General features: G+C 36.6%; 1 protein-coding gene across 10 annotated transcripts in view; it reads right to left on the bottom strand.

Moving 5' to 3' along the window:
- The window catches only part of CREM (cAMP responsive element modulator), a 76,834-nt gene that overhangs the window by 34,450 nt on the left and 21,379 nt on the right, over positions 1-21,005 (bottom strand). For 7 of the 10 annotated variants that reach the window (XM_043966527.1, XM_043966531.1, XM_043966525.1 and 4 more), the window contains one exon: positions 3,608-3,754. The exons of 2 other annotated variants lie outside the window; for them this stretch is intronic. In XM_043966527.1, coding sequence (XP_043822462.1) covers positions 3,608-3,754 — 147 coding nt within the window. Of the gene's footprint in view, positions 1-3,607; positions 3,755-21,005 lie in introns of those variants that run through there. One more of the 10 variants, XM_043966538.1, reaches the window with a different exon arrangement.

Here is a 21,005-nt window from a genome sequence, read left to right as displayed (position 1 = left end):
GACCCACTGGGAAAATAGGAGAGCAACTTAGCATTAGTTAAACTTATACCAGCAACTTACATCATACAACAGAGCAAGAATCAAATGGATACATTCCCTGAACACAAAGGCCTATATGACAACGAAATACTAGACAATGAAAGGAGATGCTTTTCACAACTACAATTAAGGGTTCAATCTTTAACCAAAGAAGAGCTAGAGATGATCATAAAACACATGGTATGAATTGATACAAAGTGAAGTGAGAAGAATATTATGAAAAACTGTGAATGACTTGGTAATTCTCAGCAATTTAATGATCCATGAAAATCCCAAAGTACTTGATGGAAAATGCTTATTATTTGCCTCAAAAGAAAGAACTAATGTTGTCTCAATACAGACTGAAGCATATTGCTTTTCACTATTTTTCTTTTTTTTTTATACTTGTCTTCTTACACAAAATAACTAATATGGAAATGTTTTACATGATTGCACATTTATAACCTACATTAGATTGTTTACCCTCTCAGGGAAGGGGGAGGAGAGGAAGAAAGAGATAGAATTTGGAACTCAAAACTTTGGGGAAAAAAAAGAATGTTAAAAATTGTTTTTACATGTAACTGGAGGAAAAGAAAATATTAAATTTTTTTTTAATTAAAGACATCCATCAAAACTATTTGGTACTGGCTAAGAAATAGAGTGGTGGATCAGTGGAATAGGTTAGGCACAGAAGACAGAATAGTAAATGACTATAGTAATCTACAGTTTGATAAACCGAAAAATTCCAATTTCTGGGATAAGAATTCACTATTTGACAAAAACTGCTGGGAAAACTGGAAGATAGTATGGCAGAAACTAGACATGAAAATTAAAGACATGGTAGATTTCAATTACAAAAAATAAGAATGAAGACAGAATAGAGAAAATGCTGAGTGGGAAAAAAATTAATATAATTGATAAGTCTAATACCCAAGAAACATAGGGAATTGACATGAATATTACACCAAGAGCCATTTGTCAATAGATAAGTGATCCAGGCATATCAAAAGAACAAGTACACTATAAATAATCATATGTAAAACATACTTCAAATCCTTTTAAGTGCAATTTAAAACTCTAAGATTTTCCTTCATAATTTGCAAACTGGAAAAGATGACCAAAAAAAGGGGAAAGAATTAATGTTGAAAATAGGCACACAAATATGCTATTGGTAGAGCTATTATTTGTTAAGCCATTTGGATTATGAAATTGACATTATGTAAGAAAAATAATTACAATGTTCATGTTCTTTGACACCATGTATCTCAGGGAGGTGAAAGAGAGATAAAAGTATGATATATACTACTATATCAAAATAGTCACACCTTCAATTTTTGTTACAGTAAAGAACTAGGAAAAAAGTCCTCATAAATTGGGGAATTGTCCAAAAAAATTCATTTATGAATGTTATGAAATATCATTATGCAGTAAGGAAAGACAACTACGAAAAATTCAGGGAAATATAGGAAGGTTTGTAGAAACTGATACAGAGTGAAAGGAGTAGAAATGATAAAAAAAAGTGACAACTTAAATGGGAAAAACCCCCACTAAAACAAAGCCCAGTTCTTAACAACTAAAAAACCAGTAACAGTCCTCAAGAGCAAATAACGAAAAATTTCACCCTTTCTCTTGGCAAAGAGGTGGGACACAACTAGCGCAAAATATTATACACACTCGCAGATGTAATCACTATGTTTCTCTTAACTGTTTTCTTTTGATATAAGAGAAGGTTCAATAGGGAAGATGGAATATTTCCAAAAATGACTATAATGTAAAAACAAAGACAACAAAAGGCATAAAAATAATTTACTTTGAATACACACATATACATACACAGACACATATACAAACAGAAAAATTTCTTAGATGTTAGCAAAAATTTTAAGGCAGTATGACAGCAAGATGAAGGCTGGCCTTGGACTCTGGAAGAACTGGTTTCAGAGCCTACCTCTGCTATATAATAGTTTTGTGACCATAGTCAAGTCAATTAACTTCTGAGTGGCCTACATAACACTCTAAGACAAAGTTACAGAGAAGGTGCAGAGCTCAGTAGAGGTAGTAGCTCCCATGTGGGAATTGCCTTACTCTGATGAATCCCAAGTCTAACTATTTTCTTTAAAAAGCTCTATACATTCAACTTTATACAAGAAAAATTCATTCATTTGCTCAATATGACTAAATGCCCAGTATATCCAGAGCATTATGCCTGCCTTCGACTTCAGTCATGTAAAAACTAGGAACAAAGAATGACACACCTATTAAGTTAAGAATTTAACAAAGATAACAGATCTTTTCCTGATGAAAATCTAGATTTAGGAGTCAAGATAAATCATCTACTAACATGGAGAGAATAGATTTGGGAAGGATATGTTTGGAAATAAATGTAAACATATACATATATATATATTTTTTTTGGGGGGGGGGGGGTTTGAGGCAATTGGGGTTAAGTGACTTGCCCAGGGTCACACAGCTAGTGAGTGTCAAGTGGCTGAGACCGGATTTGAACTCAGGACTGCCTGACTCCAGGGCCGGTGCTCTATACACTGTGACACTTAGCTGCCCCAATATATAAAAATTTTTTTTTAAATATTCATTATACTGCTGGAACCAAGTGTTCAAGAATAGATGTGAATGACTAAATATGCCAAGTCATGCTTCCTTCTTATAGTCAATGTCAGTATTTGAAGAAAGAAAGTTAATCCCCACAAAGAATGAAAAGAAAATTAGTAAACTAAACACACAAATACATTTGAATATGCTTTCCTAATCCTTTATTAATTTATATCATAAAAAATGTGAAATTTTAACCACAAGAAGTTATCAATGATTTAAGATCTACTTGAATAGATATTTACTAGAATATATGATGAGATTATAAAGAAATCCAAGTGTTTAAGAGAGCAAAAACTCAAAATACATAGTGTCAAAATGAACTGAGGTATCACTTTATGAAGAGTATAAATGCTAATTTCAAAATCAATTGTCTCCATGTAACATTATGACACTCCTAAAAACCATCATCCCAATATATTTAGTAAATGTATTTTATGAGGGATTCCTAAAATATGGACCACTGATTAATTTTATAAGTCTGATTTTTTTCCCTAGAGTGAGAAAGTTAGCTGACTCATTTAATAACAACTAGCATTTTTATAATGCTTTAAGGTTTGCAAGTGCTTTACTAATATTATTTCATTTGATCCTCACAACAACCCTACGAAGTAGGTGTTATTATGCCCATTTTTACAGATGGGGAAATTGAGGCAGAGGTTAAGTGACTTCTCCAGGGTACAGACAGCTAGTAAGTGTCTGAGGCTGCATTTGAACTCAGGTCTTCCTGACTCCCAAGTCCAGAGTTCTAGCCACTGTTCCATTTAGCTGACTAGTTTGACATTATTTTGCAAATTAAGTCCTAAGACCAGACCCCAATTCCTAAATCAGTACACTAAACTACCAAAGCAAGGAAGACTTCTGTTATGTCTAAAAAAAGATTTGAATCAGAACAGCTCTCCAGAGAAGAAAATAACAACTTAGGCAATGTTTTTCTTGAAGCCTAAGAAAGTTCAATGTCATCCAGAAAGAAGCTAACCTGAACAGTTTGTATTTGTGGTGACTGGATAACCGATGGCTGTGGTGTCTGAATCACCCCCTGGACATGAACAGTTTGACCTGAAGGCAATTGCACTAGAGTTACAGCTGGAGAGCCTCTTCCGGTGCCTGATCCAGCTACAGAAACCTGCAAAAATGATCATTCAGTATTATAAAAATGGCACAATAAAAACAACAGTAACAATGATCAAAAAATAGGCACTATTCATCACTAAGACTAGTTTATTTTCTTCTTTTTTTTAGCTACCAAGGAATGACAACAAGCTGCTATATTTACCATTAGGAGATTGTTATTATCCTAGAACAGTTGTTCTCTGATGTTATAGATATTAAAAAAAATCCATGATCCTCACTTTCAGTTCCCATGCTTAGGTGGGCTAAGAATGTTTCCAGCAAAGGATTCTAAGGCAGTTAAACCACCTCACCACTAGAGAAAGCAAACCTCCTTTAGGAAAGATCAATACCATGATTAAACTCTCATGTGACTATCCTTACCTTTTACCTGTCGTATTTTAAGAGTGAGGAAGCTAAAACCAAAATTAATTTGGGGAAGTCATTTTGTTCTGACAAATGTTACTTAAAATCTCAAGTTAATGACATTCTCATGTACTTGTGATCATAGGACAATACTCTGCAGCCTCAGTATTGCCACATCTACATACTAAAATCACAAGTTAATATACACTGAAAGTAATACCAAAAACCCCACGTCCTAGCAGAGAGTCTTTAACCAAGGAACAGGAAGGTCCTCCTTCCCTCCCATCCTCACCATCAGACCATGGTGAGGAGAAAAACTGCCTCCTCTTTCACTACCTGCCAAAGTCCTTTCAACAAAAATTTCTATCAGCTAAAGCACATTATGGCTAAAGGCAATTTAAAATCACTGAATCCCTTAATCACAAAAATTCCCTCCATAAAAAGGTAAGGTTAAGAAACAACCTTTGACTTCTAGGCGACTCTCATCTTAGCAACAGACATACCCAGAAAACAGTGAGCTGTGCTTCCCTTGCCCTGCTACTGAGTAACTTGGCATTCGCCTCCTTGACATGTAATTCTTGAAGAACAGTGACCAAGTCCTACAGTCATTAAGACATAGAAAACCAGAGGCCTGGCACTGTGTCCGTGAAGTTGCAAAGAGCCACAATCACTCCTGAAGGAAACTCTGTGATCTTATGCCATGGAGTATTTCCAACCCCTCTCAGCCTTGATAAAGGAGCAGAACAGTGTCAGGAAAAGGGGCACATTCAAATTGCAGCTGTCAAACATGAGCTGGGTGACTCTCTCTGAACCTGTACAAAGAGGACAGTAAAACAGACCCATCCTTCTACCTCACTGGGCTGTTATAACTAAACAAAAGGACATGTGTGAAAATATTCAGTATGTGATAAAATATTGCACTGACAGTAATGGAGACCAGAGAGCAATCAGGAGACAAGAGTATACAACTTGATAAAAATAAAAAATGAAAACATTTCTTTACACTGCACATACTCAAGCTAAAACGTGGGATCTTATAGTGGACAGAAGCTAAATCTCAGAATCTGAAAGACAGAGATCAAGTTCTGCTTCTGATGAACACCACTGAATGACCCTTTCATTGTTCTAAGGCCTTGAATTACAGACAAGGTATTCATCTATATTGGAAGAAGAAGGTTCTCACCAAAAGCTCCCCCTACACAGATGAAATCACAGATCTGGTAAAAACAAAACAAAACAAAAATATAATGAGGTATTCATAATAGGTTTTTTGCAAAAAGTGGTCCCACAAATATTTACCCAGCCCCCTAGCTTGTGCTCAGAATTGTGCTGGACTGTTGTATAGCATGAGATATGTTCCTTGATCAAAAAGAGATTATAGGGGCAGCTAGGTGGCACAGTGGATAGAGCACCGGCCCTGGATTCAGGATGACCTGAGTTCAAATCCGGCCTCAGACACTTGACACTTACTAGCTGTGTGACCCTGGGCAAGTCACTTAACCTTCACTGCCCCACCAAAAAAAAAAAAAAGATTATAATTTAGTTGGTTTGCCTGGATGAATACATTATAAGCAAAATTATGTGGCCCAGACATTAAGGAGTTCAAAGTAGAGGGATGAATGAGAGCTAGGATGGTCAAAAAAAAGCTTCATAATTTGGCCTTGATTTGGGTCCTAATTGGCGGAAAGGAAAAGGTCTATACAGCAAAGTAAGAATGAAATTAGGGCACTGATGTGGGAATGACCACAGCATGTTCATAGGACATGTGAGGACATTAGCCCAATTTAAACAGAGACTTAGTTTTAGAGAATGTTACAGGACAGTGTAGATCTGGGCTAGACTATGATAAATGTTTAATGTCAAGCTAAATAAAGAATTTAAGTTTTATACCTTAATCTTATAGGCACTGGGGAACCATGTAGAATGGTGCAATTTAAAATGCAAAGGAATGATGAGATTTTCAAAAAATAAATAAATATTTAAGAAGACTAATCTGCTATCAGAGGCAACTTAGGTAGCTCAGTGGATAAAGTGCAGTGCCTAGAGTCAGTAAGCCTTGGGTTCAAATCTAGCCTCAGATTACTAGCTGTTTGACCCTGGGCAAGTCACATTTGCCTTAATCCACTGGAGAAGAAAATGGCAAACCACTCCACTATCTTTGCCTAGAAAACTCCACAGGGAGTATTAACATGCTATGGTCCACAAGGTCATGAAGAGCTGGACACAACAGACCAACAACAACAATCTGTTATTAGTGTATAAAATGAATTATAAACTGAAAAGACTGAGGGCAAAGAGGCCAAATAGGAGATTACTGCAATAATCCAGGGTATGAGGCAGACTCAATGGTGGTAGCAAGACTGAATAATGATTCCATTGAAAAAACTTGGCAATAATAAAAAGGAGGGGGGAGTAAGAAGGAATTATTAATTCAACATTGGAGATTAAGTGATAGTGGAACATCCAGGTGAAAAAATCCAAGATGGTCTGTTATAGAACTGTAATTCAGAGGAAAGATCAGGGTAGGAAGCAGATTTTTATCTCAAAGAAGCTCCCTGGGAAAGCCATTCTTAAAAGATTCTTTGCTTAAAAAGAACAATGATAGCAAAAAGCTATTTAAAAAGAATATGACTGCCAAGAAATTCAAAAGATTGTTTCTGCATGAATACCAGGGATTCTGCTCCAAGAAAGAGCTTCCTCTCACACAATTTTCTCTGAAGCTCCCACTCAAATGTAAAAAGGTAAATATGATACTCCTTTCAAATGGTCCCATTTCAGGAATTTGGAATAATGTTAAAAGCTAAAATATCAGGGCAGCTAGGTGGCACAGTGGATAAAGCACCGGCCCTGCATTCAGGAGGACCTGAGTTCAAATTCAGCCTCAGACACTTGACACTTACTAGCTTGTGTGACTCTGGGCAAGTCACTTAACCCCCATTGCCCCGCCCCCCCAAAAAAGGGGGAAAAAAGCTAAATCATCAAAATAAAAAATAAGCAGCTTTTGATTAATGAAAAATTAAATTGGAATTTCATGCTTTGGAGTTGAGGCAAGTGATATCTTAATAAAAATTGATTATTATGTCTGAATCCAAAGAATATGTATATATAAGGGGAAGAGATTCAAATATCAAATGTGCATCCAAAGATCTTTATAAGTAAAAAAATTTTAGCATTGAATAGCATGATACATTTATGTATATTCACAGCTCTCGAGATAGTCACATTAAAATGAATATTAAATGCAGGGTTTTTAGATAAAACATAAATTATATTCACAAATAAAAACTTTGCTAATTTATATGTCTTTATTTACAATAAAGATGTTGCCCCAAAGATGTATAAAGTGATCTGTTTAACCCATAATGGACTTGTAGTTTACCTTTTTTTCTAGATCCCCTAAAGAGCAGTCCTCCTGTGTGTGATGCCTGAAACATAGATTATGCTGATGCCACCACATCCACTGAAAACCCCACTATAGACAGTTAATCTGAAGAGATAAATTAGATGATGCGATTTACAGCCTTACTTGGCTTTGCAATTTAAAAAACCCTAATAATGACACTTATAACTAGGAGAAACCTCACAATGTTGTAACACAGCACTTGATTTAGACCTAATAGACTACATCCAATCTGTTGCTAGGTTCCCTGAAGATGGATTTGTGATGTCACAATGTACCTTCAAATGTCACAGAGGCCTATACTTTAAGAGAGCTGATAAAGTAAAAAATATGTCAATATCACTGTGAGCGAAATTCTTGTATAACCCTGTGACCAAGGAATCAAATGTCTATGGTGTCGAATTTAATTTCAAGTAGAAATAATGAAAGTCCACGAACAGATTGAGCTTTTAAGTAAAAAAAGTATCAAAATAAGTGTTAAAAAATCTGCCTTGATTTTGAGGCTTCCTCAAAACAAAATTATTACAAGCAGAAGCAATAAATTAGATACAAAACCATTTCACTTTCACCATATTAAAATTTGGGAGAGGTGTATATCATTTGTGCTTCTGTGATCCCAAAAAAGAAGGAAAGAAAGAAAGAAAGAAGGAAAGAAAGAAAGAAAGAAAGAAAGAAGGAAGGAAGGAAGGAAGGAAGGAAGGAAGGAAGGAAGGAAGGAAGGAAGGAAGGAAGGAAGGAAGGAAGGAAGGAAGGAAGGAAGGTCAAGAAGAAGGAAACATTGAAGTAATCCTCATTTTAGCCAGTATCTTCACTCTGCTCCCACAAAAATGTTTTTTTGTTACCAGAATATGAATATAAATTGCAAAACAGACTAGGCTGTTTCACAGAGGTTTTCCTGCCCATCCCCAGAAAAAGTTGCTACTGAGCAAAAGCATATCTACAAAAATGGAGAGAAATACAAATTGGTCCAGAATCTACATAATTGATAAGTTAATTTTAAAATATCTAACTTGTGCTGGGTTTTTTAACCTATTTTTATATTTAGGTGATTAAAAAAAGGATTAAAGGAATCATAAAAGGTTTTTAAAACACCTATTTAAAACTGGCTGCATAAACAAAAATAATGCTCCAAAAAAATTACTCTTCTTAATATTATAGAAGTAAAATGGTATAATTACAACTTTGAAAAATAAACTCAATTCTCAAGTTTTAAAATATATATATATGCACATATAAAATATCAGCAGAAAGAATCATTTGCATGGAAATATGTTTAGCATGATTGTAATTTACAATCTATATCAGATTGCTTACTTACCTCTGGAAGTGGGAGGAATGGGAGGGTGGGAGAAAACTTTGGAACTCAAAAAATATCTTTACGTGTAATTGGAAAAAAACATTTAAAATAAAATAAAATTTAATTCTCAAAAAAAAAAAAGGATCATTTGCTTTAAAGTTACAAAACTAGTTTAAGAAATACCTTGGTAGCCTGAACTTGATTTTGGGAATGGGAGGGTGGAGGAATAGAAAGGAATGGAGGAAAAAAATTGTCACTAAAGATATTATTTGTTAATATTTTCTACAGGATTTATCTATTATGGCAAGTATTAATAAAAAAAAAAGCTAGAAGTATTTATTAAGTACCTACTATGTTCCAGGTATTATGCTAGGAAATAGGGATACAAAGCTATTTTTGCCCTCAAAGGAACTTAAAATATATCCAGTGGAAAAAATATATATTTACAGAAATATAATCATATAAAAATATATACATAATAGAATCAAGTAATTATGGTAGGAAGCCACCACCAGTGAGGAGTGGAAGTATTGGGAGAGATCAGGAAGGTCTTCATGTAGTAGGTGAAGTTTGAGCCAAATCTTAAAGAAAACTCAGGATTTGAACCAATTAGTAAGTATAGATTAAAACATCTATTTTGTTATGTGCCAGATCCTGTGCTAGGCAAGTAAGATACAAAAACAAAGAATGATACAACCCCTACTTAAATGTTAATTAGGATTTATATTCTATGGGCAAGTCATCTTCAAGGAAGAAACTCTCAAGAGATGGAGCTGGGACTTCCAGGGCAGAGCCAAGATGGCGGAAGAAAGGCAGTGAGCTCCCAAACTCATGACACAACCGCTCCAAAAAACATCCAAATAACGCCATAGGAAAATGCCTGGAGCAGCAAAACTCACAGAAGAATGTGCTGAAATCATCTTCTAACCAAGAACAGCTTGGAAGGTCAGAAGGAGGGAGCTGCTGTGCTAATACAGGAGTCCAGCCCAACCCCAAAGTCACCCTGACACAGATCAAGTCCCAGGAAGGCCTCACCAGAAAAGCACACCCCCAGAGCCTCTGAATCAGCTGAAGCGACAGTGTTGTCTGGAACTAAGCTCACAGTCTGGTGAGTGGGCTGAGCCCTGGGCAGGGGGGAGACTACAGGGGTCTATGCTGGTGCTAAGGCAAAACTTGGATTTTACACCCCCTGCTGAGAACCAGGAGGTAGGCTCAAGTAGCAGTGGCCCAGGTCGGGGAGGGGCACAGGCTCGTCAGAGCTAACAACAACACACAAAGCTGGTTGATTGGCAAGTTGGTCTGGGGTCATCTAAGGACTAGGGAACAGGCCAGGCAAGTGAAGAACCTGATCCTCCTTAAATCATACCACCTGGGACTTCTGAAGCTTGGGATACTGAAGCCTGGAAACAGTTCCCCACTTTAAGGAGCTAAAAGTCTAGTAAAAGAAAGGCAAGATGAGCAGACAGAGAAAGGTGAGGACCATAGAAAGTTTCTTCAGTAACAAGGAAGACCAAGGGGCACCCTCAGAGGAAGATGTCAATGTCAGGGCCCCTATATCTAAAGCTTCCAAGAAAAATATGAATTGGTCTCAGGCCATAGAGGTGTTCAAAAAGGACTTTGAAGATAAAGTTAGAGAGGTAGAGGAAAAAATGGAAAGAGAAATGAGGGTGATGCAGGAAAGACATGAAAAAAAAGTCAACAGCTTGAAAAGTCAAACTGGCCAAATGGAAAAGGAGGTACAAAAGCTCTCTGATAAAAATAATTGCCTAAGAATGAGGATTGAACAAATGGAACTCAGTGACTCTATGAGAAACTAAGGCACAATAAAGCAAATCCAAATGAATAAAAAAATAGAGGGCAATGTGAAATATCTTCTGGGAAAAACTGCTGACCTGGAAAATAGGTCCAGGAGAGATAATTTGAAAATTATTGGTCTACCTGAAAACCATGATCAAGGAAAGAGCTTAGACACCATCTTCCAAGATATTCTCAGGGAAAATTGCCCTGAAATTCTAGAAGAAGCTGCTAAAATAGAAATTGAAAGAATCCACTGATCACCTCCAGAAAGAGATCCCAAAAGGAAAACTCCTAGGAATATTATAGCCAAATTCCAGAGTTCTCAGGTCAAGAAGAAAATCTTGCAAGCTGCCAAAAAAGAAAGAATTCAAGTACTGTGGAGCCCCAGTCAGAACAGCACAATATCTAGCAGCTTCTACATTAAAGGACCGGAGGACATGGAATATGATATTCCAAAGGGCAAAGGAAATGGGATTACAACCAAGAATCACCTACCCAGCAAAACTCAGCATAATCTTTCAGCGGAAAAAATTGGACTTTAATGAAAAAGAAAATTTTCAGATATTCGTGATGAAAAGACCTGAACTGAATGGCAAATTAGACTTTCAAATACAAGACCCTAGAGAACCATAAAAAATTGGAGCTGGGGGACATACCTGGAGTTGTACAGTGGACGACTGTCTTGTGTCTGAGGCCGGGTGTTAGCTGGGATCCCCCTGGGTCCAGGGGTGATGCTTTGTCCACTGTGTCACTTAGCTAGGTGATGACATCTTTAGGGTTAATTTGAGGGGTGAAGGGAATTCACTGGGGGAGGGGGGAGGGGGAAGGGCAGAGGTGAAATCCTTTATGAAAGAAACAGGAAAAGGCTTATGGAGTAGGGGAAGAGATGGGAGAGGAGCAGGGCAGTAAATGAATTTTACACTCATCAGAAAAGGCTCAAAGATCTTAAACTCATCAGAACTGCCTCAAGGAGGGACTAAGAGACACATCCAACTGGGTGGAGTAATCTATTTAATCTGGGCAGTAAATGAGCCTAACACTCATCAGAATTGGCTCAAAGACCTCAATCTCCTTAGAATTGGCTCAAGGAGGGAATAATGTACACACTCAATTGGGTGGAGCAATCTCTCTAACCCTGCAGGAAAATAGGAAGGGAAGGGGATAAAGAGAGAGGGCAAAAGAAGGAAGGGCAGAGTGGGGGAGGGGACAGACAGAAGCAAATCCCTTTTGAAGAGGGATAGGATGAAAAAAGATGGATAATAGAATAAATATCATGGGGAAGGGAATAGGATGGAAGGGAAACAGTTAAAGTAATCATGAAAAAAGAGAAAAGGGGGGAAAATTGTACAAAAAATATTTATAGCAACTCTTGGTGGAAGCTAAGAATTGAGAATCAAGGGAATGTCCATCAATTAAGGAATGGTAGAAAAAGCTGTGCTATATGATTGTAGTGGAATGGACTTGTGCTACAGGAAATGACAAACAGGATGATCCCAAAAAAACCTGGAAAGACTAATGAACATCAATGTATAGTGAAGTGAGCAGAGCTGGGAGGACATTGTGCATAGTGACAGCAGTATTGTTCAATGAGCAATTGTGAATGACTTAACTACTCTCAGCAGTACAATCATCCAAGACAATCCCAAGCAACTAATGAGGAAGCTTACTATGCACCCCTATAGAAAGAACTGATAAAAAGAACACCTGTGGATTGTACATATATAACCTGGTTGTGATCTTGTGGAGGGGGGAGGAAAGGGAGGGAGAAAAATTTGTAACTCTAAATCTTATGAAAATGAATGTTGAAAACTACCCTTTCATGTAACTGGAAAATAAAATAAATGTTTGTTGCTAAAAAGAGAGAGAGAGAGAGAGAGAGAGAGAGAGAGAGATATGGAGCTAAGGAAGTGCATTCCTTCTTGGACATAGGAGACAGCCAAAACAAAGGCATGGAGTTGGAAGATGGTGTCATGTATGACACACAAAGAAAACCAATTTGGCTGGAAATGGGAGTAATGCCCAGTGAAACTGCAAGGATGGGTTGGAGCCAAGTTGTTGTAGGGCTTTAAAAGCCAAATAGTTCATATTTATCCTCCAGGCAATAGGAAGCCACTGGATATTTATTCAATAAGAAAGTCACATAATCAAATCTGTGCTTAAAGAAAATTACTTTGAAAGCAGTGTATAGTATGGACTAGAGTAGCAAGATTAGAAGACCTTTGCAATAACCCAGGCAGAAGGTGATGAGGGGTCTGAACTAAGGTATCTAAGGCAGTACATGTGTGAGCAGAGAGAAGGTATTGGATGTTAAAGCTACTGTAAGGACAGAATCAGCAAGACTGGGTATGTAATGGAAAGTACAGGGATAAGGAAGAATACCTGACAGAAATAATAAAGTTTAAAAGGTTAGGGGAGGGCCGTTTTGGAGCAAAGATAATAAGCTCTGTTTCAATTATGTTAAGTTTGAAATGTCCGCAGGACATTGAGTTTAAAATGTCCAATGCAGGCAGTTCAAGACGTGCAGCAGGAGTTAGAAAGAGTTTAGGATTAAAGATGAAGATCTGGGAATTATCAAAATAGTGATGATAAACTCATCTAAGTTATGATGAGGTCACCAAGTGAGAGAGTATGGAAAAGGAAGAAAAAGAGTACAGAACAAAGTCTTGAGGTACACTCCAAGGTGATATGATGGGGATAACAAATCAGCAAAGGAGATAGGATTAGTTATATAGGAGGAGGAAAAAGCCAAGAGCAGTCTTAAGAAAACCAGTCGAGAAGTATTCAGAAGAAAAGGGCAAGTCAACAATATGAAATGCTGCAAAGAGCTCAAGAAGAATTGAGACTGAGAAAAAGCCATTAGATTTGGGCACTAAGATGTCATTGATAACTTCAGAGACAGGGTTCAGTTAAGTGAAGTAACTAGAGGATAGATTACAAATTGTTAAGAGGTGAGTGTGGAGATGAAGCAAAGGTAATCAAGTACAGACAAATTTTTCAAGCAGTTTGGCTGAAAGAGAAAGAAATATAAGGGGATGGCAGACTCTATTAAGGGATTTTTCAGGATGGGAGAGACTTGGGAGTGTTTATAAGACCGCAGAAAAGGGACCACTTGATAAAGACTGAAGGTTAGGAAGCCAAAAGAAAACGTATGTGTAGAAAGGACATGTGAAAAGAAGCTTGCTTTGGCAAGAAGGATCACTTCATTAGTCTGGAGTAAAGGAGAGAAAAAGAAACAAAACAGAATGTTTCTAATAATAAACAAACATCATACATGCCAAAGGTAGGGAGACAGCCTGGTTAAAATTAATAAATAAATGGAGAGCCTTAGTCATACTAAACCAATTCACCTGTTTCAAGACCTTCTACAAAGCAACCAGATGAACTGAACTGTCCTGGTCCCACTTAATTCTTCACCTATTATTTAATATAAACTCTACCCATCATTAAAATAACCAAATGGCCTTAAAGAGAAGTTATGCATATTCTTATCAACTGAACTCAACAGACTATTTTCTAAATGTTTATATGCATGCCTTACCTGACAATAAAATTTAAATGTATATTAAGTTCAGAAGAAAACATCTCCCTCTATTGACTTGCTTCTAAGAGCTTCTGTCAACTTTCACAGAATGATGCCCCAAACCCTCAGAATCTGAAGTAAGAAAACCTGGGTTTGAATACTCTGCCACTTATCAGGTGTATTATTTTGAGCAAATCCCTTAAGCACTCTGGCCTGTTTCATCATCTGTAAAATTAGAGTTGGACCAGATAACAACCTCTGAAGTCCCTTCTTACTCAGATTCTATGGTCCTAACAACTTTCTTAGTGAAAGAACTCCAAGAATCCTTCCAGGCCTTATTTCTTAAGTCTTTAGTCTATGTAATCTGTCACCAGTTCAAATACATATTTCAAAAACATGTATGGGGGGCAGCTAGGTGGTGCAGTGGATAAAGCAGCAGCCCTGGATTCAGGATGACCTGAGTTCAAATTCGACCTCAGACACTTGACACTTACTTACTAGCTGTGTGACCCTGGGCAAGTCATTTAACCTTCACCGCCCCACAAAACAAAACAAAAACATGTATGTTGGTTATCACTTCTACTTTACTATACCTAATTCTCCATCTTCCCCAAAACAAATTAGAATGCAGTTCTAGCTTACACCACATTCCACAATACATCTAAATAAATGTGACCTTAATAGTAAAGATCATTCTATTTTAAAATATTTAAAGGGAAGCAGATCATATATTTCTCACAGTTATAGGTACCCATAACCCAAAAAAGGAATAAGACAATTACAAAATATAAAATAGATTATTTTGACTGCATGAAACTGACAAGCTTCTGCACAAAATTAATGTGCCCAGGATAAGAAGGGAAGTAGCCAAATGAAAAAAAAATCTCTGTATCAGATTTCTCCAAAAAGAGTTTGGTAACAAATAACTAAAATCAATAGCCATTCCCCGATAGATTAAGTGGTCAAAGGATATGAAAAAAATTCTCAAAAGAACTGCCAAGTATTAACTACCACAAGAAAGAATGAATAATAAGAGAAATGTAAATCAAAACAACCTGGAGGTTTTACCTCACACTCTGCATGCAAACTGGCAAAGATGACAAAGAATAGCAACAGTCAATGTTGGAGGGGTTTGTGGGAAGATAAGCATACTTCCATATTATTGGTGGAGCTATGAATTGGTACAACCATTTTGGAAAACAATTTGGCATTATGCAAAATAAAATGATTAAAATGTCCATGTCCTTTGACTCAGAGATTCCATTACTGTGCTTATACCACAAAGAAACCAATGATAAGCAAGTCACCAATACACCAAAAATATTTATAGCAGCCATCACTTTTTTGTGGTAGCAAAGAACTGGAAACAAAGTTGATGCAAATTAATTGAGAAATGGATAAACAAAATGTGGTCATGAAATATTACTGTGGCAGCTAGTAGATAGAGTAGATAGAGTTCTGAGCCTGAATTTAGGAAGATAAGCTCAAATCTGGCCTCAGATGCTAAATAGTTGACCCTAAACAAGTTACTAAATCTGTTTGCCTTAACTTCTTTAACTGAAAAATAGGGATAATAATAGCATCTACCTCGTAAGATTGTTATGATCAAATCAGGTAATATTTGCAAATAGCTCTAAGTACAGTGCCTAGAATATAGTAAGCACTATATAAATGTTTATTCCCTTCCCTTTCTCCCACTGTGTTCTAAGAAATGATAAATGTGGTCGGGAGAGAAGCATAGAAAGATCTACTGAACTGATTCAGAAGTACACAGAAAGGGGGCAGGTAGGTGGCGCAGTGGATAAAGCACTGGCCCTGGATTCAGGAGTACCTGAGTTCAAATCTGGCCTCAGACGCTTGACACTTACTAGCTATGTGACCCTGGGCAAGTCACTTAACCCTCATTAACCCACCAAAAACAAAACAAAAAAAGAATTTTTTTTAAGTACACAGAGATAAGAAAACAATGTACATAATGACAACATCAACAATATAAATGGAAAGAACCAATACAAACACAAATACACACACAAAATAAAATGTTGCACTTTTTTGGACTTTTTAAATTTAACTGATTGATTATGTTGATTTTTTCCTCTTTTCTGCCTTAAAAATATTATTTGTTATGTGGGATGGCACTATGAGAGAAGAGATACTGTAGAAAACTATGACAATATTAAAAAACAAAAGACCAATAAAAATTTACTTTAGAAAAGGAGTTTTAAAGTTTCTAGTTTTAATAATTAGCACATCAGTTTCCATCCAGACAAATCCTTCAATGAAATTACTGACAATATCAGAATGAGAATCCTAGTGTTCTTAGGGGGAAAAAGGAGAAAAAAAAAAAGAAAAAAAAATAGAATGCTTAAAAAAAAAAACCAACCTCCAAACTCTAACCCATTTTTCATTATCTCATTACTCCTCTTCATAGGAATGTGTATTAGTCCTTAAAAGCTTAGCCCTTTTTCTGTCACTGGAAGAAATGGCAGACCAACTAATTCAACAATAAAAATTTTTTTTAGTTTAATCTCATCTCATTTCCCCCACTCATCCAACTTTTTTTTTGGGGGGGGGGCAATGAGGGTTAAGTGGCTTGCCCAGGGTCACACAGCTAAGTGTCAAGTGTCTGAGGCCAGATTTCAACTCAGGTTCTTCTGAATCCAGGGCCAGTGCTTTATCCACTGCGCCACCTAGCTGCCCCCCACTCATCCAACTTCTGAAGTTGACATAATGAATTACTTACCCCAGAAAAATATTAAAGTGATGATCCACAAAATAATCTAATTTACCTTTGGAAAATCAAGACTTAACAGAAACTAGAAAGTAGTCTACCAGGCATTATTCATTTCTAACTGTTTAAAAATAACTGTCTTCCTAATATCTTTATGATTCAAAGAGTGACTGAAAAAATCTGTACAAGATTTAACAAAAAAATTTGTATGAAAACCTATGGCTTGAAGTATTTAAATCAAGTTTCTGGTTTGAGAGGTTTACAAAGAGTTTTCGCCAGTATAATTCTTATGAGACAAGGGCTGCCCTTCTGATTCCATTCGTTTGCAATGTAAGCAGCTTCCAATGGTCACAGGATCATAGCATTGCAATGAGCCTCAAAGTCTGACTATTCCAAGCCCAACACTGTGCAAATGAAAACTGGGGGCTCAGAGGGGTTGGAGACTCATCATGGCTACCAAGTCTAGCTAGTGAGATGAGCAGAATTCAATCACAGGTTCTCTGACTACACTCCAATGACAGTCCAATGATACCATGATGTGGCTATTGTAGGGGTTTTTCACCTCATATTCCACAGCACTTTCCCAATAAGTTAAGGAATTCAAAGCCTGAATTTTTTCACAAAAATTTTCTGGGTCATCTTATGAACTTAAGTGAGACATGGCAAGATTAAATGCAACTTAACTTTTAAAAAATACTTTAATTTTTTTTAATTTTAAATTTTTTAAAAAAGTTTTTGCTTTAGGTTTATAGTATATTCATATATAAAAGAACCTCCAAAGTATTAAAATGTCTAATGAAAGTCCAAAGTACCATTCCCAGATCTCTACTTTTCTCTTACTCAGAGGTGTCAAACACTCAGTCAGTAGTCCAGCAGCAGAAACCAAACTGAAATGTCACTGGGAAATACTTAACAAAAGAAATAAAAATACAATAGAACACAGATGTTAATATGTCATTTTCTAAGTCAATATGTGGCCCACAATGAACCCTATGTATAGTTTAGTGGCCCTCATTTCTATTTGAGTTTGACACCACTGCTCTAACTTATTAAAGCACAATTCTATGTTATCAGTAACAGAGCTTTATAAAACAATGTTAATATATACATGTTATTATATTTCACAAATATGGCATTCTAAGAACCTATATTCTAAAAGAGTAAAAGAGTCTAAAAGATAATAGTAATAATAGAATAACAATAATAATAATATTTCAATTTAGGTCATTAACACTAAAATCCAATAATATTTTAGAGCTTGTAGGAGAACATACAAAATCCTGCAAAATGTTTACTGGAAATCCTCATACACATAACTTGAGAACATATAAAAAGGATTTTTTAAGCAGTCTATAACATTTCTTCGGTTGAACTCTGCTTATGAAACAAGTATAAATTAACCCTTTTTCTTCCTACTATCTGAAGGCTCACTCTATAGAGCACAGAGAGCCACAGGTCACCTGATCCAACTTCTATTCCAATTAGGAGCATATGCTTCACTGCAGTCTATAGCTTTCCTTTGTTACACAATCATCTCTCAGTGAACCTTATCACCCTTATCCCCACTCCCAATTAACCTGCCCTGTTTTTATTCTGTCATCTATCAGAACAGGCACCACTCTTTCTAGGAATATTTTCAACTCTTGCTTGCTACTGTTGAGATAGCTTTTGGAATGGTTTCAAAAATGCAACAGAGAGAAGACACCCATTAAATCAATCTAAGTTCCATATGACCTTTCCCACATAAGAATCTCATAGGAAAGTATCCTGATATTTCCCCAACAAGAGAAATCAAAAGTAACTTCAGTTACAGAGCAAATAAGAAGCTCCCAGTAGCAAAGTGGTATATCTAATCCTGGAGCAAAATAGACTTCAAGAGCTACTGAAGTCCTGAATTATAACCAAGTTCTAAATTATTAGCTGAACACTGTGGTGTGATAGGACGTAACCATTAGCTACAATGCTTGCCTTGAAGAACTTAACAGAGATAATGTCTGCCTCGGCAGAGGTCACCCTCAAGTGCAATGCAGCAAAAAGAGGACTGGATTTGGAGTCAGAAAATAAGGCTGAAATCCCAGGGCTGCTACTCACTATCTATGACCTTGGACAGCTCCCTTCACCTTGCAGGGTTTATTTCATCATCTCTAAATGAAGCGGTTGAATTAGATGACCTCTAAATTCAATGATCTCGAGAATTATGTCTGATTATCCCAAGAACATCTGCAGGTAAAATCAACAAGGTAGTCTCTTCAGATCAGGAAAAAAGTGGAAGCAACAAAAGAACCATATCAAGGGCTGGACCTGGAAGACCTTTTGAAGAAGTGTCAATGGCATTTTGCAAGAGTGGTTGGACTTGATCCAAATACATGAACAAGAAATCAGTGTTAAATACGACCATTTTAAAGGCATTCAGGGATTTATTTTTGAAAATATTTCAAAAAGAGAAAGATTCCAAAAGAATAGAAAAGATCAGAGACAGTTTTACCACAAAAAGCCACCTGAGAAGTCAGCAACTACTGCCACATAATGCCTCTTTTCTTATAAAGATGAGAAAAATCAATGCAAACTGAGGGTTTCCTTGAAGAAAACTAAGGTAGTAATTATACAAGCAGGCTTTAACAGATGATCTTTCACAGAAAATCAGATCTTTACTGTCACACAACTGACTGTGAGGGATAGAGAAAACAAAATTCTGTTGATGGTGGGAGAAAGAGACATGATAACTGTCTTAGCCCTTAAAAAGCCCTTACTGAATTTAGCTGGATCTAAATATTTCAAGGGATCTAACATGGGAAAAAGCTTAGACTTGTTCTGCTTGTATACAAAAGGGAAGAACAAGGAGCAATTAGCAGAAGCTGAAAAAAGGCAGACAGTTTCCTGGCACATAGCACTGAGTAACACTGATTGCATAAGCTTTATGTAATGGAACATTTCCAAATATTACACCTATCTAAAAAATAGGATGACCTCCTCAGAGAGAAGATGGGGCATTCCCATCACTAGAAGTCTAAAACGATGCTGGCTGATCAAGAGACACCGTGAAAGGGATTTGGATCTGATACAGCTAAGGACAGATGGCCTTTGAAGTCCCTCCCAACTCTACGATTCTGAAGATTCTATGAAATGCAACCCATCGACAAAACTTTTCTATGAAGCCCCCACTATATGTCAGATGCTATGCTTGATGCTGAAGATACAAAGACAAAAAAGCAGTCCTTGCCTTCATACATAGGTTGTACGAGGTAACTGGATGAGAGAAGGCACTAACAACTTTGTGGAAAGAGAGTTGTAATCAGAAAAGGTTTCATGGAGAAGGTGTCACCTAAGCAGAGTTCTAAGGGAAATAAGGGATTCTAAGAGACTAAGTTAGTGAGGAAGGAATGTTTTCTAGTATAAATAGTAAGAAGGCCAGTTTGGTTGGACTACAGTGTGGATGGAAGTAACGTGTAATAAGGCTAAAAAGTAAGCCCTTCATTCAATGGTCTGCTTAATATGAGCATGAAGAAAGGTATAAAAAAAGCAAGACAAGTCCATCTACAATGTTAGCTAGAGTAATAAAGGATATTGAGCAAAGTTCAAGCAAAAGAAAAGCAGATGGCCAGTTTCTCCAAATGCTCTTATGCAGAGATGGCATTACGCTAATGACATCAAATCCTAGAACATTTGAAAATTTCCTAAGAAAAATAGAAATTCAAAATCTTAGTTCATCCACAATGGGAAAACAAGTCGCTGAAAAATCTATGCTGCCCAACTGATGGAACATAGCTAGATATGATAGTCCATATCATATATGAACCCAGAACTGAATAGGCAAAAAAAATCACAGTATATCATATTTGGAAAGCTAACCAATGCTTTCGATGCTCATAAATGGCTAGTAGCATAAAGACCTCACCTCTAATATCAGTATTTCCATGGTAATATGCTACAAATCATAGAATACCACTATGAAAAAGGTGAATTCCAGGTGAGGCAAAAGACAAGAGAAAGATACATGGTGAGTGTTAAGTAGGGTACTATATATTATAAACAATAATTCATATGTGAGAAATGGCCTAAAAGAAATCAAAGCTATGGAAGAATGGAAAAGAAGACAGAGCAGTCATATAACAAGAGTAAAGGAAAGCAAGCACTTTGAGTAATGTACTGGTACAAG

This window comes from Dromiciops gliroides, chromosome 5 (genome assembly GCF_019393635.1).
Source record: "Dromiciops gliroides isolate mDroGli1 chromosome 5, mDroGli1.pri, whole genome shotgun sequence".
Classification (NCBI taxonomy): Eukaryota; Metazoa; Chordata; class Mammalia; order Microbiotheria; family Microbiotheriidae; genus Dromiciops; species Dromiciops gliroides.
This window is presented reverse-complemented; position numbering and strand designations above follow the sequence as displayed.